The sequence below is a fragment of the Ahaetulla prasina genome, chromosome 1, assembly GCF_028640845.1.
Source record: "Ahaetulla prasina isolate Xishuangbanna chromosome 1, ASM2864084v1, whole genome shotgun sequence".
Classification (NCBI taxonomy): domain Eukaryota; kingdom Metazoa; phylum Chordata; class Lepidosauria; order Squamata; family Colubridae; genus Ahaetulla; species Ahaetulla prasina.
In genome coordinates this window covers 201,307,719-201,321,552 of record NC_080539.1, presented here as the reverse complement: position 1 = coordinate 201,321,552, position 13,834 = coordinate 201,307,719, and the positions used below count along the sequence as shown (strand labels likewise).

Here is a 13,834-nt window from a genome sequence, read left to right as displayed (position 1 = left end):
TATATGTGGAATGGTAATTAGTTCTGAATATTCCAGTCTCCCTCTACTGTTGAGTTACTGATTTATTTGCACAAAATTGAGGATAACATTCCCCCCACCCCCGAGACTATTTCCTGGCATTTAGAAAAATAATATTTTTTTCTCTCTCTCTTTTTCATAAAAGACACAGTCTCTCCTTGTCTGTAGAGAGGAAGCTTTTTCTATGTCAGTCAAATCCCATGATGAAGCATTAAGAGAGAACCAGAAGCTCAGAGGGCAAATAGGTGCCATTGAAGAAAGAGAGAAGCGCAAGGTAACACAAGTTGGGGAAAGACACTTATCAGCTTTATCTACATTTCCCAACTAAGTAATTTCATCAAAACACTTTAATGTTTCTATTTATCATCTCCATAAAAACTTTGGTTCATTATGTGACATCAGATATTCTTTCAGCTGTTTCAAATGTTCTGGTCACTATATACAGTATTAGGTACTGGGGGAAGTGAGGAACAACTCTTTGCTGCTCTATTTTTCACTCCAGTACCACAAAGGTAGGCAGTGTGACAAGAGTAATGCTGACTGTTATTTGATAGTTGGGAGAAAAAACAGCCAGCAAGGTGAGTTTTCAAAATACTTTTTTGAATTATAACTTCCTTATAGGATGGAATAGATGGAATGATGGCATCTGGTCAGAAACGTTTTTCCTACCTCACAACAGAGCAAATTTTTCAATTGATTAAAGTTCCTGAGATACTTAACCAACTTACTTTAGAAAGAATAAAGAGAGCTAATTTTTAAACTACAGATCTACCTTAATTTACGTGAATAAATCTTACGTGATCTCTTGAGGGCTCGGGACAGAGGTTGTTCCTCTGTCTTGGTCCTATTAGATCTCTCAGCGGCTTTTGATACCATCGATCATAGTATCCTGCTGCGCCGACTTGAGGGACTTGGAGTGAGGGGCACTGTTCATCGGTGGTTCTCCTCCTACCTCTCCGACCGGTCGCAGACGGTGTTGACGGGGGGACAGAGATCGACCCCAAGGCGCCTCTTATGTGGGGTGCCGCAGGGGTCGGTTCTCTCGCCTCTTCTGTTCAACATCTATATGAAGCCGCTGGGTGAGATCATCCGTGGTTTTGGGGTGAGTTGTCATCTATACGCTGATGATACTCAGCTCTATATTTCCACCCCTAACCACCCCAACGAGGCTGTTGAAATGATGTCCCAGTGCCTGGAGGCCGTACGGGTTTGGATGGGGAGGAACAGACTCAGACTAAATCCCACCAAGACCGAGTGGCTGTGGATGCCGGCGGCCCGGTACAGTCAACTAATTCCATCACTGACCATTGGGGGCGAACTATTGGCCCCCACGGAAAGGGCTCGTAATCTGGGCGTCCTCCTGGATGCACGGCTGTCTTTAGAAGATCATATGATAGCCGTCACCAGGGAAGCTTTTCATCAGGTTCGCCTGATACGCCAGTTACGTTCCTTTCTGGATCGGGCTGCCTTATGCACGGTTGCTCATGCCCTGGTTACATCCCGCCTGGACTACTGTAATGCTCTCTACATGGGGCTCCCCTTGAAGGGTACCCGGAGACTCCAACTGGTCCAGAATGCGGCTGCGCGGGTGATAGAGGGAGTACCTTTTGGCTCCCATGTGACTCCCCTCCTGCGTAATCTGCACTGGCTCCCAGTGGTCTTCCGGGTTCACTTCAAGGTACTTGTTATCACCTTTAAAACGCTCCATGGCCTAGGACCGGGATATTTACGGGACCGCCTACTGCCACCATTAGCCTCTCACCGACCAGTGCGCTCTCAGAGGGCCTCCTCCGGATACCGTCAGCTAAACAATGTCGGCTGGCGACCTCTAGGGGGAGGGCCTTCTCTGTGGGGGCCCCTACCCTCTGGAACGAGCTTCCTCTGGGGCTTCGTCAACTCCCCGATCTCAAGTCCTTCCGCCGCGAGCTGAAGACGCTGCTGTTTCGAAGAGCAGGACTAGCTTGAACGTAGTTTTAAATTTGGGATTTTAAAAAAAGGGGTTTAAATGAGGTTTTAAATTTGTATTTAAAAGTTAGAGCATCAATTGAATTTAACTGTCTATTCTTTTAGCTTTTTTTTATGTATTATATGTTTTTCTGTTGTTTTTGACTGTGAACCGCCCTGAGTCCTTCGGGAGATGGGTGGTATACAAATATAATAAATAATAATAATAATAATAATAAAAATAATAATAGTTAGCAGTAGTTATATTCCATACACCACTGGTCTCTCTGGTATAAACAAGAAAAAAACTAAGTGCAAATTATTTATTTATTTATATTTATTCAATTTCTATAGAATATATAATTTATATTTTTGCCACCATGATTTTTTTCTGCTTCTGTTAAAAATCACTGCATCTAATAGTCAATTAATGTGCTGTTATACAATTTGTGCACTATACAAATGCCCATGCACACATCCAGTCACAGTGCAACCGCCCAAATGCCCCAACAATAAATCTGCCTGGTTCCCCAGGCTCAACCAGTAGCCAAATACATCCCCCAAGCCAAATCAGAAAAAAAAAACACACCCATAAATATAAGAAAGCTTCAACCACCGAAAAAATTCAGTAAAGAAATGAGCCCAGAGCCACCGAGAATCATGTGGGAGAGAAATGTCATAGAAACGGCAATTATAAGTAAGTATGTGCTAGACAACGAACAAAATTTACCGACAGTTTCAAAGCAAAATATTTTCTAGGCATTTTAAAAAGTTAACAGTAGGCTAAAAAACATGGATAGAAGCTAAATCTTAATCACCTAGCCTAAAATTTTCGGTCCATTGTGATGTCAGAGCCAAATGGATAATTAACCACAACAGGAACACTTTGAAGGTATTATATTGGCATATTATGTTGAGAGTGCACTCAAATACCACATCCAAACTCTGACAACAGCCGTACTGTATTAGTGGTCCTTTCATGGCCTCATTGCTACTTACCTATATGAAATTCCACATAATGAATCTTAAAAAAAAAAAAAAAGCTGGAAATTCCTCTGGGATTTGCCTGGGATGGACTCTCCTCTTCTGGATTGGCCATCTCTCAGTCACTCAGCCCAGCCTTAGCCAAAAGATATGACTAAACTGATTAAAAACAACAATCACAAATCTCAACACAAAGTGTCAGTTGCAACAGTTCAAAATGACTTGAGTTTTATTCCAAAAGCAAAATTGACCCACGGTGTTTGTTTTTTGTCATGTCAGTTGAAATGTTAGAATAAGCTGCAGCACCATCAAAGACCATTACTTATAGAGGAGAATATTTGTAGCTCCAGGTTGAAATGAAATTCCTGTGCCTCTGATTGACAATCGTTGCACCAGGCCATAGGGATGAATAGATTTGTGAACAAAGTGGCTGTGTCTACTGCTTCATTTGTCACCCCATAGCATCTAAATTTAATTGATTCTTGGGCCATATTCTTGCTATGTCTATGATCCTGAATATGATCTCTCCATCACTTGGTGATGTAATAGTGAAAAATGATAGAATCTCATTTGTGAGACTCGGGCTCAGGTTTACTGGAGTCATTTCATCTTACCCTAAATGTCAAAAGATTTTTTTTCCTTGCTTTTTCTGTGTCTAGATGAGAGTTATCTCTTATATTGCCTCTTATTTTTGTCTGTTAATTTCACTTATAAAATAATAAATAAAAAAATCTGCCATCAGTAAGTGAAATCCTCATGTTCTGAGGAGAAACTGACTTTGAACCTCACTGGTACAGCTTTGTCTGATGTCATTTAGTTCTCTGAAAGACCACAGAGAACTGTTGAAAAGTGGAATTGGTAATTCAGGGGTAGAACCAGGGGTGAAATCCAACAGGTTCTGGAGAACCGGTAGTGGAAATTTTGAGTAGTTCGGAGAACCGGCAAATACCACCTCTGGCTGGCCCAAAGTGGGATGGGAATGGAGATTTTGCAATAACCTTCCCCCAAGAGTGGGAGGGAATGGGGATTTTTCAGTATCCTTCCCCTGGAGTGGGGTGGGAATGGAGATTTTGCAGTATCCTTTCTCTGCCACGCCCACCAAGCCACACCATGCCCACCAAGCCATGCCCACAGAACTGGTAGTAAAAAATTTGAATTTCACCACTGGGTAGAACATATGCATTGTGGCTAGATTTAATCCGTGGCATGCCTTTGTTCACTCTCCAACTAGAACTAGAAAATACTATCAGCAATTGCTAATACTTAAGTAGATGAACCATTGGCTTGATTTAATATTGGGCAATACCCTTTGTTCCTAAAGTGAATTTGTTCCACAATCTTAGATAAATCAGAATTCCCCCCACATGGTAGCAATCTATCTTACAAAGCGGCATCACTTCTCCAGCGCATTTCAGGCACTCTTGATGTTGCAGGACAGGCATTTCATACATGATGATGATTTATTCTGCACTGAGGGCACGACAACTTTTTCAGAGCTCAAGATAAAGATGAAGCTTGCTGAACCCAGAAAGTTGCTTTTCACGAAAAGTAAAAAGAATTTTTTTTTTATTTTCTAGCCTTGTCTATTCTGTGTGGCAGCTACAGTTTTCCAGATTTTCAAAGGACAAGATGTTTACAGAGCGCATTATCTGATATTCTTCATCTAGGACCATTTGCTTGTAAAAATGAGTGCTCTGCCCCTGGTCTATGCCTGGGACATGCAAAATAGTTGTTAGACAAACTGCTCATTGCCTGCCATGTTGTTGTTCTACAGCTGGCAAATCTACAACGCAAGCTGGAAGAATCGAAGGAAGATAACATCAAAATGACCACAATTCTACAAAATGTGTTGGCTTCTCATAACAAGATGCAGGTAGCTCTGGAAAAAGTGCAGATTGAATTGGATGAAAAAGATTCTGATATTGCTGGCTTGAAGAAAGAAAGGTAAATGATAGGTATACACTTTGTATATTGCTCAGTATGGCCAACTGAAGGGTTTTTATATGTGTGGTAGAATACCATTAGGGTCCACCTTGAAAAAAAGTCAAATATACAATATCAGGATGTGTTAAGAAATGTTTCAAGATATTCTATTTCGGCAAATATGAGCTTGTTTAAAAAAATATTCCAAAGTACTAGGCAATATTTGAGATTTTTTTGGGGTGGGGTGGGGGACAAGCACATTCTCTCAATACGCCTCTTCTTTGGGCTACTTCTCTTCTCATATGTAGGATCCAGAATGAGCAAAGAATTCAGACACTGGAAGAAGAGCTGGAAGAATATCAGAACAAGCTAGCTTTGGACTCCCAGCGCAGTGCAAAGGTAAAAAGCAAAGCAACTTCCAGTGACTAAAATAGACAGTCTGTTCAATTTGGGATTTGGGACATTGTTGGTAACAGAAATGACATTCTCTGTTGATGAAGTATTGATATAATTTGGTTGAAATGGAAGGCTCTTTTAGCTGTGCTTACTCTTTGTGTTGCCATTTACAGTGTGAGGTTGCTAGCAGGGTAAGTGGTTGACACTAATTGTAATAAAGATGTTGCTAGGCCTTCTTTTGTTTTTTTTGGGGGGGAAGGAATTACAGAATTATATATATATCCTTTATTATTTTTACAAATAAGTCAAGGTAGCAAACATATCCAGCACACCTTCCTCCTCCTATTTTCCCCACAATAAGAACCCTGTGAGGTGAGTTGGGCTGAAAGCAAGTGACTGGCCCAAAGTCATCCAGATGGATTTCATGGCTAAGGTGGGACTTGAACGGGAAATGTCTCCTGCTTTCTAGCCTGCCATTTTGCAAACTGACTGTTGGGGGGGCCATGCCCATTCATAAAATGGTTGCCAGGGCAAATGCAGTTATGGCCACATGAAGCATTTTAAATGGGCATATTGGCTTTCTAGTAATTGGCTGCATTTCACATAATTTTTGTCACCATGTGCTTTCTTCCATACTATGAAAGTTGAACTCACTTCGTAAATCCCTGGAAAACTCCAAACTGGAAAAGAAGAAACTTATCCAAAATTTAGAGCAAACTCTGCAAACTAATAGTGCCTTGGAAAGCAAACTCTCTCTTGTTCAAGATGAGCTAGAAAGCAAAGAAGCAGAATGCCAGCAATTAATGCAATGCAGGTCAGATTTTGTTTACTTATATATGCATTTCCCGTTGCCTTACAGAACCTCTAGGTCAGGGGTGTCAAACTGAATTTGAGGGCCAGATCAGCATTGCAGTTTTCCACAGGCTGGCTGGGGGTAGGGAGGGAGGGGGGGAGAGGAGGAGATGGGATGGATGCCTCCTGCAGTGCCCTGTTTTCAGCCGGAATGGCCACCTGCAGCACTTTGCTGGCCAAAACGGGGCATGGGGGAGCCGTGTGAGGCCCCCATGCCCCGTTTTGGCTGGCAAAGTGCTGCAGGAGGCCATCCAGGATGAAAACGGCATGAGGAGCTGCCAGAGGAACTGTGGGCTGGTCCTTTGCTATTTCCAGGCCGGCCACGGAGGCCAGATTCAAGCACCCCATGGGCCAGATCCGGTCCACGGGCCTTGAGTTTAACACCCCTGCTCATGCTCTAGATGATATACAACATCATAAAGATAATACAATAAAATTAAATTTTACAATCCAATTATAAATATAAATCTATTTGAACTACTAATTAATCCCCAGAGAGCCTCCCCTACAAACAAAAAAAACAAAACAAAAACAAACCTCAGTTATCCCAAGCATTCACCTTGGAGGGACTGACAAAAAAACAAAATGAAAAGAAGAGAAAATCTCATGTACATTTTGGAATAAGCTCTTTTGCCTATTTGAGGATTATATTTTCAAAACTGAAAAGATGGGACAGATGTCCTATAAGAATTCCTTTTCCCTCCTCAAAGGGACCAGCTCATTGAAGAAACCAAGCAGGAGACAAAGTTCTATGCGGATCGCCTGGAGACCCTGAAGAAACAGTTTCAAACTGAACGAGAAGTAGCAAAGAAATCAGCCCAAAAAGAATCAGCCGAGGTGAGGAAAGGGAAGGGCTGTGAAGTGCGTTCTTGATATTCTACTCCAATAAAAAATAAAATAATGGTCCAATGTCTTCATTGCATGCTAGTTGCAATAGATAGTCCTTGAGTTACAGCAATAATTGAGACCAGGATTACCTTCACTGAGTAATACAGTCATAAAGTACAATGTCATATGACCTCATCACTTAGCACCGACCATCCAGGCAGTCCTTAATGACCTGTTGGACAGGTCATTAAGCGGAAAGCAGAGGGAGTCCAAGGTAGGGAGTATGGGGGGTGCCACAGTAGTGGGGAGGCCTGGCACAGTCTACAGGCGAGCCAGGGGATGTTTGGTGCAGCACAAGCTAGAAAGGCTGGAGAATGAGGACGTGGCATACATCCTCTTGTAGGGAGGCCATGGAAAGAGGACATGAAGATGAGTGCATGAGTGCAATCACAAGGAGACCATGGAAGCAGGGTGCAAGCATGTGTACAATCGCAGGGACACCATAGGAAGTACGTGCATGTGTGTAATCACAGGGCGGCCATGAAGAGTGCACAGGATGTGTGCAATCATAGGGAATTAATAGAAGGAGACCATAGAATATGCATGTGCAATCACAGGGAAGTCGTAGAAAGAGGCCACAGGGTAGTTGCGGTTGCAGGAGGTAAGGAGACTGCAGTGCAGGCAAGTGAAGAAAGGCCATGGGGTGGGGGTGAGATATACCTTAGTAACTCGTGACCTTCCCTGCCAGCTTCCCCAGTGACACTCTGCAGCACCTAATAGGGAAAGTTGTAAATGGCAATCATGTGATTGTCACATGCTTGGGCACCTGGGTTCTGAATTTGGCAACCTGAACTTTGGGAATGGTCATAAATTCCTTCAGCACTGTTGTAATTTTGAACAGTTGCTGAACAAGTGGTCTTAACTCAAACGGTACCTATAACATACTTTTGGAATTCATATCAGTGGTACTAAAGAACCTAAGAAGATGCAGTTAATCCTGGTTTATGTCACCCACCCTTTAATAAGGAGAGACCATTGACTGCTTCAGAATCTTCAGCATGCCAGTTATGAGTGATGGATCCAATACCTCTAACAGAAAGAGTCTAGGATTTGAGCAGAGATTCCTAATACTCTAGAAAAGCTTTATATCACTAAACAGAAACCAGACAAAAATTATTCTCCAAGTAGGAAACCAACATCTATGAGCTTTTAAGAGTGAAGTGACAAAGTAAGAATTCAGACATGGTCTTTATCTTCTGCATTTTTTCAGATGAATATGAATTGCCTCTGTCTCTACCCGATAGGTTAAAAAAGCTCTTGAAGAGGCCTGTTCTAAGTCCGCCGAAATACTACGCTGCAACAAAGAACTGCGGGCAAAAGTGATAGACCTGGAAGCCGCATTGTCAAACCAGAAGGAGAAGGTAAAAAAGCAGAAAATACTAATCACCCAGTACTTCAACTCCAAGACCAACAATACACACAATGCAGAAAAAATCAAGGTAAGTTGATGGATTCGGTTTCCTTTGCCTTCTTTGAAAATAGTTTTTTGTACGGCCTGCATCTACTTTTGCTACAGCTGTTATCAGTGGGCCATCATATGTAAAGTTAGAATGGAAGTTTTAGAGCAGGGTTGTCAAACTGGCATCCCATGGGCCGGATGCCTCACGCGCAGGCCACGCTCACCCCAGCTATGCAAAGAAGAAAAAAGTCATGTGATAGCAGTGTGACACCACAAGTTCAACACCCATGTTTTAGAGAAAACAATAGGATGTGGTCTGGATGCAAAATCTCTACCTGTGAAATGGCTGGCTCTTTAGTGGTGCTGAGACAAAACTAAGTTTTTTGAAGGCAAAAAGTGTGCATTTTCTCTCCAAAGAGATTTAGATTAATAAAGCCAATCATCGTTTCCTGCAGAGTGTGGAAAAGTACTGGCAGTACTGTGACAGCCAGAAAGGATAAATGAATAGGTGTGGCCTGTTCATCATGAGCAAAACTCATGATTTCATTAGAGTTAGGGTGGGATGGGGCAAGAAATTCATACACCGCTTAGTTTTAACAGCTAAATTTTAATTCCAGCTTTCCATTGTTGTTGGTACTGCAACTGATTGCTGGCAGCTGATTCAGGCAAAGTGAAGAGCAAAGCCTGGATTTGATGCTTCTACTATCTCTGGGCAGGCCTGGTCAGGATCACAATAATATTTGCAGCCTCTCTCTTATTTCCTGAAAAGGAGGAGCCTTCCTAATAGTCTGAGCCTAGTTTACGAACTGGTTTAAAGTGGCATAACTTACAAAACCTGTATTTTTGAGATTCCTATCATAGATTTCTTTTCTAAATTTCTGCTTGTTTGAAATACTTTAGGTGAAGTGATAAATAGGAGCAAGTGGCAGTGAGGAAATGTGCTTGGGGCCTCCAGCGATATCATTTAAATTCTGGGCCTTTAGCATCCTGCATCTCACATTGGAAGAAGGGCCAGTTGAAAAGGTTCCCAGCTATGCAGCTATTAAGGCCCCCTATACTACAGAAAAGATTTTGACTTTCCTAGATATGGTGGGGCCAGTGCAAAGTAATGTGATTGTCTTCCTCCAGATCTCTCTGCCACTTTTTAAATGTATTTATTTCTGAGGACATTCTAGAAGACAGCCCTGGAGCAGTCTTTTATTTTCTGAATTTTTACTACTGGGTTCTTCCCTCTGGAGCAGTCATTGTAAAATTGAAATACCTGCCTGCTTGCTTTACGCAGCAGTCTGAAAACAGAATGAGTACTTTGGAGTTTTGGTGTCTGGCAGGAGAGAGGAGACACCATTGTTTACTATAAGTGTACTCTGACACAGTAGATGCCTGGATGCTTTCCTCTCATTGTTGTGAAATGCTTTCAGGAGATTGAATTGGAATTGAGGCAAATGGAAGAGCTGAAGGACTTATATCAGAAGAAAAACTACGAGCAGGTAGCATCAACATTTTATAGCAAATTAAGTACTGGCTAAACTAAAATGCTTGATTTGATCACGGAATCTCATTCTTCTTTTTTCTAGTCCCATAGTATCAAACAATTTGCTACCGAACTAACAAGCCTACAAAGTGAGATGCAGCAACTGGCCAAAAATCAGCAAGTGATGGAAAATCAGTTGGAAGAAGAAAGGAAGAAGCGGAAACAGCTTGAAGAAGAGTGCCGAGTAAGCCTCTTTTGAGCTGATAGTTTATTTTAACTGAGTATCTTAATACTCAGTACTTAATACTTTAGTGAAGCTAGTGACATGTCTAATGTTCCTCTTTTTCTGTCCTTTTGCTTGATAGAAAGCAATGTCTCTTAGCATTGATCTTAAATCATATGGAAATTACTGTAGAAGAATAAATAATTGTATTATTTTGTTTGGGGGGGTTTTTTCTGTTTTTTTTCTCCTTTAGACTTTGGAAGACACCATTAAGGAGCTCAGGAAATGCAAGGCGGCTACTGAAGAGAAACTAAAAGAAGCCAGCATTGAGTCTCAACAGGTAGATGCAGAGACAAAGAGGGGAAAAAATCCTGAGGCAGAGTTGCCATTTTGCTTGAAATTACTATGCTTGGAAAGGAATTAGTTTTACAGATCAGAATAAAATTGGCTTGGCATTTCTGAACATCTCATTACTGAAGGAAGAAATTATTTTATGATTTGATTTAAAGTTTAGGAATCAGTATTCCAATACTTATCATATATTATCAATTACTGATGTGAAGGCCTAGGAAAATGCCACTCTTTTTTTTTTAATAATCAATACACAGTATTTCATTTCTAATATCCTTTCTCTGCCTTAGATCTCTGCTAACCTAGAAGAAGCTCATCAGTGGTTCAAGTCCAAGTTTGACTGTCTGCAGCGGGAGCTAGTCAAAAACCGAAAATCAAAACTAGGTGAAGAAAGTGAAGAAGAGGTCAGTATTGGAACAAGGTCCATAAATGAAATACTTGCTGTTTATCTCATGTTCTGTGAACTCAACCATTTTAATGTGAAACCAATTCATGTGTCAGTGTGTTGTGGGAATTCATTAAGTACCATATATATTACGAGACCGCCTGCTGCAACCCTATGCCTCCCACCGACCCGTATGCTCTCATAGAGAGGGTCTCCTCAGGGTGCCGTCCGCCAAACAATGTCGGCTGGCGGCCCCCAGGAGTAGGGCCTTCTCTGTGGGAGCATCGACGCTCTGGAATGAACTCACCCCTGGTCTACGTCAAGTGCCTGATCTTCGGACCTTCCATCGTGAGCTAAAAACATATTTATTCATCCAGGCGGGACTGGCATAAAAGGATTGATTTTAAATTGGGTTTTAATAGTATTTTAAATTTTAAATTCATTTTAATTCTGAGCCATTTAGTAATTTTATATTTTAAATTCGTTTTAATTGTATATATTTTGTATTTTATTCTGGCTGTACACCGCCCTGAGTCCTCCGGGAGAAGGCGGTATAAAAATTTAATAAAATAAAATAAAATAAAATAAATAAATATTCAGTCAACGAAGAGGGAACAAACATTGGCACAGTATGCAATCCAGTCTAGGACTGTTCCCAGAGGTGAACAGTAGACACCAATATCAGTAGCAGTTAAAATTCAGTGTTGATCATTGCAAAGAAGACTATAGAAAACCTACTTCTAGTAAAGAGATACACAGAGTTTAACTAAAATAAAGGTTAGGAAACACTGAAGGGTTCACCAGAGATATGATTTCCAGCTGATTATAAGAGCTGTCTGAGGGAACAAATTCAACAAATGCAGATTTCATAACCTGAGAGTGAAAACCACACATTGATGTCATTGGACCTCTCAAGTCTCTTCAAAAGCTAGATGTTTTATGCACAGAAAAAAATATAACCTACCTCCAATTTAGAATGTTTACTATATTTTATCATCATTCTTCAATGAAACAAGAAAAGAAAACTGAGAACCTATCAGTTGCATTTAACATGAGTGAAGTTCATTTCTTGGATCATCCTCCCCTTATCTGTGATTACTTCAAAAATCTAGAATTGAGGTTAGGGTCAACTTTTTAAGGCTTGAGGAAAATGAGACACGACTTACTCGACTAGAGGAAAAAGTTGGCAAAATTGTAAATTGTGCTTTTATATCAGCAATGGTTCATTTGCTCATATTTGTTTGCTTTCCCAGCTTAAAAAAATCTGATTTAAGGTATAATTTAAATTTCACCTACAGCTATTTTAAAGAAAAAAAATCTGAAAATTAAGATTGATAACTCTGTTTCTTAGTTTCTCCCAAGAATGTTCACTGCAGAGTTCTACTAACTAGATTTTTGGTTCTCAAGTAAATGTTAGTTTTAGCAAATACATATTTCATTTTGGTCAGATTAGAATCAAACTATGAGGTCTTCAGTAGATTTGACATTTTCTGATAATTCTCAGCTTTGACCAAATATTCTATCAACAGAATAAGCCAGTGAAGATCCCTAGCCAGGCCTGCCTGAAGCGGTGGGAGACCAAAAATCATCTGAAGCTCATCTCCAGGAAATATCTAACAGAACAAAATAATTGATGACCTGCTTACCCAGGAGGTTCCAGGATGTAAAAGATGACCCTGCACCTGTGAACATCATGTCTCAGCTCTAGGGCCCCAGGAAATGTGATGGACCTGGAAGGAGCCAAATGGTAGCTCATTTCAGCGTGGTCCTCCACATACTGATGTTAACAGAGGAGAGATTGTATGAACTAGGAATGCTCTACACTAATGAAGCAAAGTCCTCTAAACTTTAGGCACTAGGTTTCAACTACCAAGTCCTTTAAAATGCCTCTGTGGAACTTTTCAGACCGGAAAACTTCAAGTTTTATTAAAAATAAATTATGTGCCTCAATCTTAAACTCTTCTTGAGCAAATAACTTCCATTTTTAAAGTTACACATACGATTCAAATCTACACAGGGGATAAGTGTACAGAATCAACCTTGTTATAAACACACTATAAACTGATATGATTTGTATATCTTGTATATTAACAGTTATGCTTTATTTGTAATTCAAGAAAGGAAAATTATTTGGATTTTTTTCTTTCTAAGTGGCAGGTGTGATGCCTTGACCAGGCTAAATTTTATAGAGAGTAAGGCTGGCATCCAAATACATTTTCACAAAGGGTGGTCTTCATGAGTCCTCTCAATACAAGGTATTGTTTGAGCAAATGCATCACCTCCCGAGATAAACTGCCATGAGAGGAAAGATGTGACAGAAATACTTTCATAACTACTAAAATTATAGTAACAAAATCCATAATTCGATCAAATGTTTTTCGCACAAAAATATTTTACTATCTGCTCTTACCTGCTTGTCCTAATTCTCACCCATCATTACTTGGGAATTGAACAATTCGATATGAGATGAGAAAACAATATGAAATCCAGAAAGTTAGTAGCCCTTTATAACATTGGTGATTTTCATATTTATGTACATGAAGTACAAAATCAGCATTTCATTAAAAAAAACCCTTAAGTATGTCATTTATAATTCACCGAACTATAAAATATTTGCTCAGACTTCCGAATAAAAGTCTTACTAGGAATTGGTTCACAAATATCGAAACAACTGACCTTTCAAAATATTTTCACCCTAAATCAACCTTTCCTTATCACTGTGTCCTCCAGACTTCAACTCCCAGAATTTTCAGCAATGATCTGGTAACTGGTATTCAGAAATAGAAATGACAAGGGAATCCAGATTGAGGAAGATTACTATAAATCATGGATAAGAATTATATATTTTTGAACTTTCTCTGTTCCAGATAACCACTGTATAATATATAAGCATGCTATATATCTTGTAGGGGTGTGGGATTTGTTTTTAAGAATAAAACATCCACCTTTTTAAACAGTTGCAGTTTGTATTTTGTTGTTCTAAAAAAAGAGCAGTTATTC

At 40.2% G+C, this 13,834-nt stretch overlaps 1 protein-coding gene across 5 annotated transcripts in view; it reads left to right on the top strand.

Annotated features, from left to right (window-relative positions):
• Positions 1-13,766, top strand: part of CCDC150 (coiled-coil domain containing 150) — a 38,018-nt gene extending 24,252 nt beyond the window's left edge. For all 5 annotated transcript variants that reach the window (XM_058188232.1, XM_058188251.1, XM_058188260.1 and 2 more), the window contains 11 exons: positions 164-292; positions 4,721-4,890; positions 5,178-5,268; positions 5,910-6,079; positions 6,828-6,954; positions 8,250-8,444; positions 9,823-9,891; positions 9,979-10,119; positions 10,352-10,438; positions 10,740-10,853; positions 12,364-13,766. In XM_058188232.1, coding sequence (XP_058044215.1) covers positions 164-292; positions 4,721-4,890; positions 5,178-5,268; positions 5,910-6,079; positions 6,828-6,954; positions 8,250-8,444; positions 9,823-9,891; positions 9,979-10,119; positions 10,352-10,438; positions 10,740-10,853; positions 12,364-12,468 — 1,398 coding nt within the window. In that variant the 3' untranslated portion in view covers positions 12,469-13,766. The remainder of the gene's footprint in view (positions 1-163; positions 293-4,720; positions 4,891-5,177; positions 5,269-5,909; positions 6,080-6,827; positions 6,955-8,249; positions 8,445-9,822; positions 9,892-9,978; positions 10,120-10,351; positions 10,439-10,739; positions 10,854-12,363) is intronic.
• The last annotated feature ends 68 nt before the right edge of the window (positions 13,767-13,834 follow it).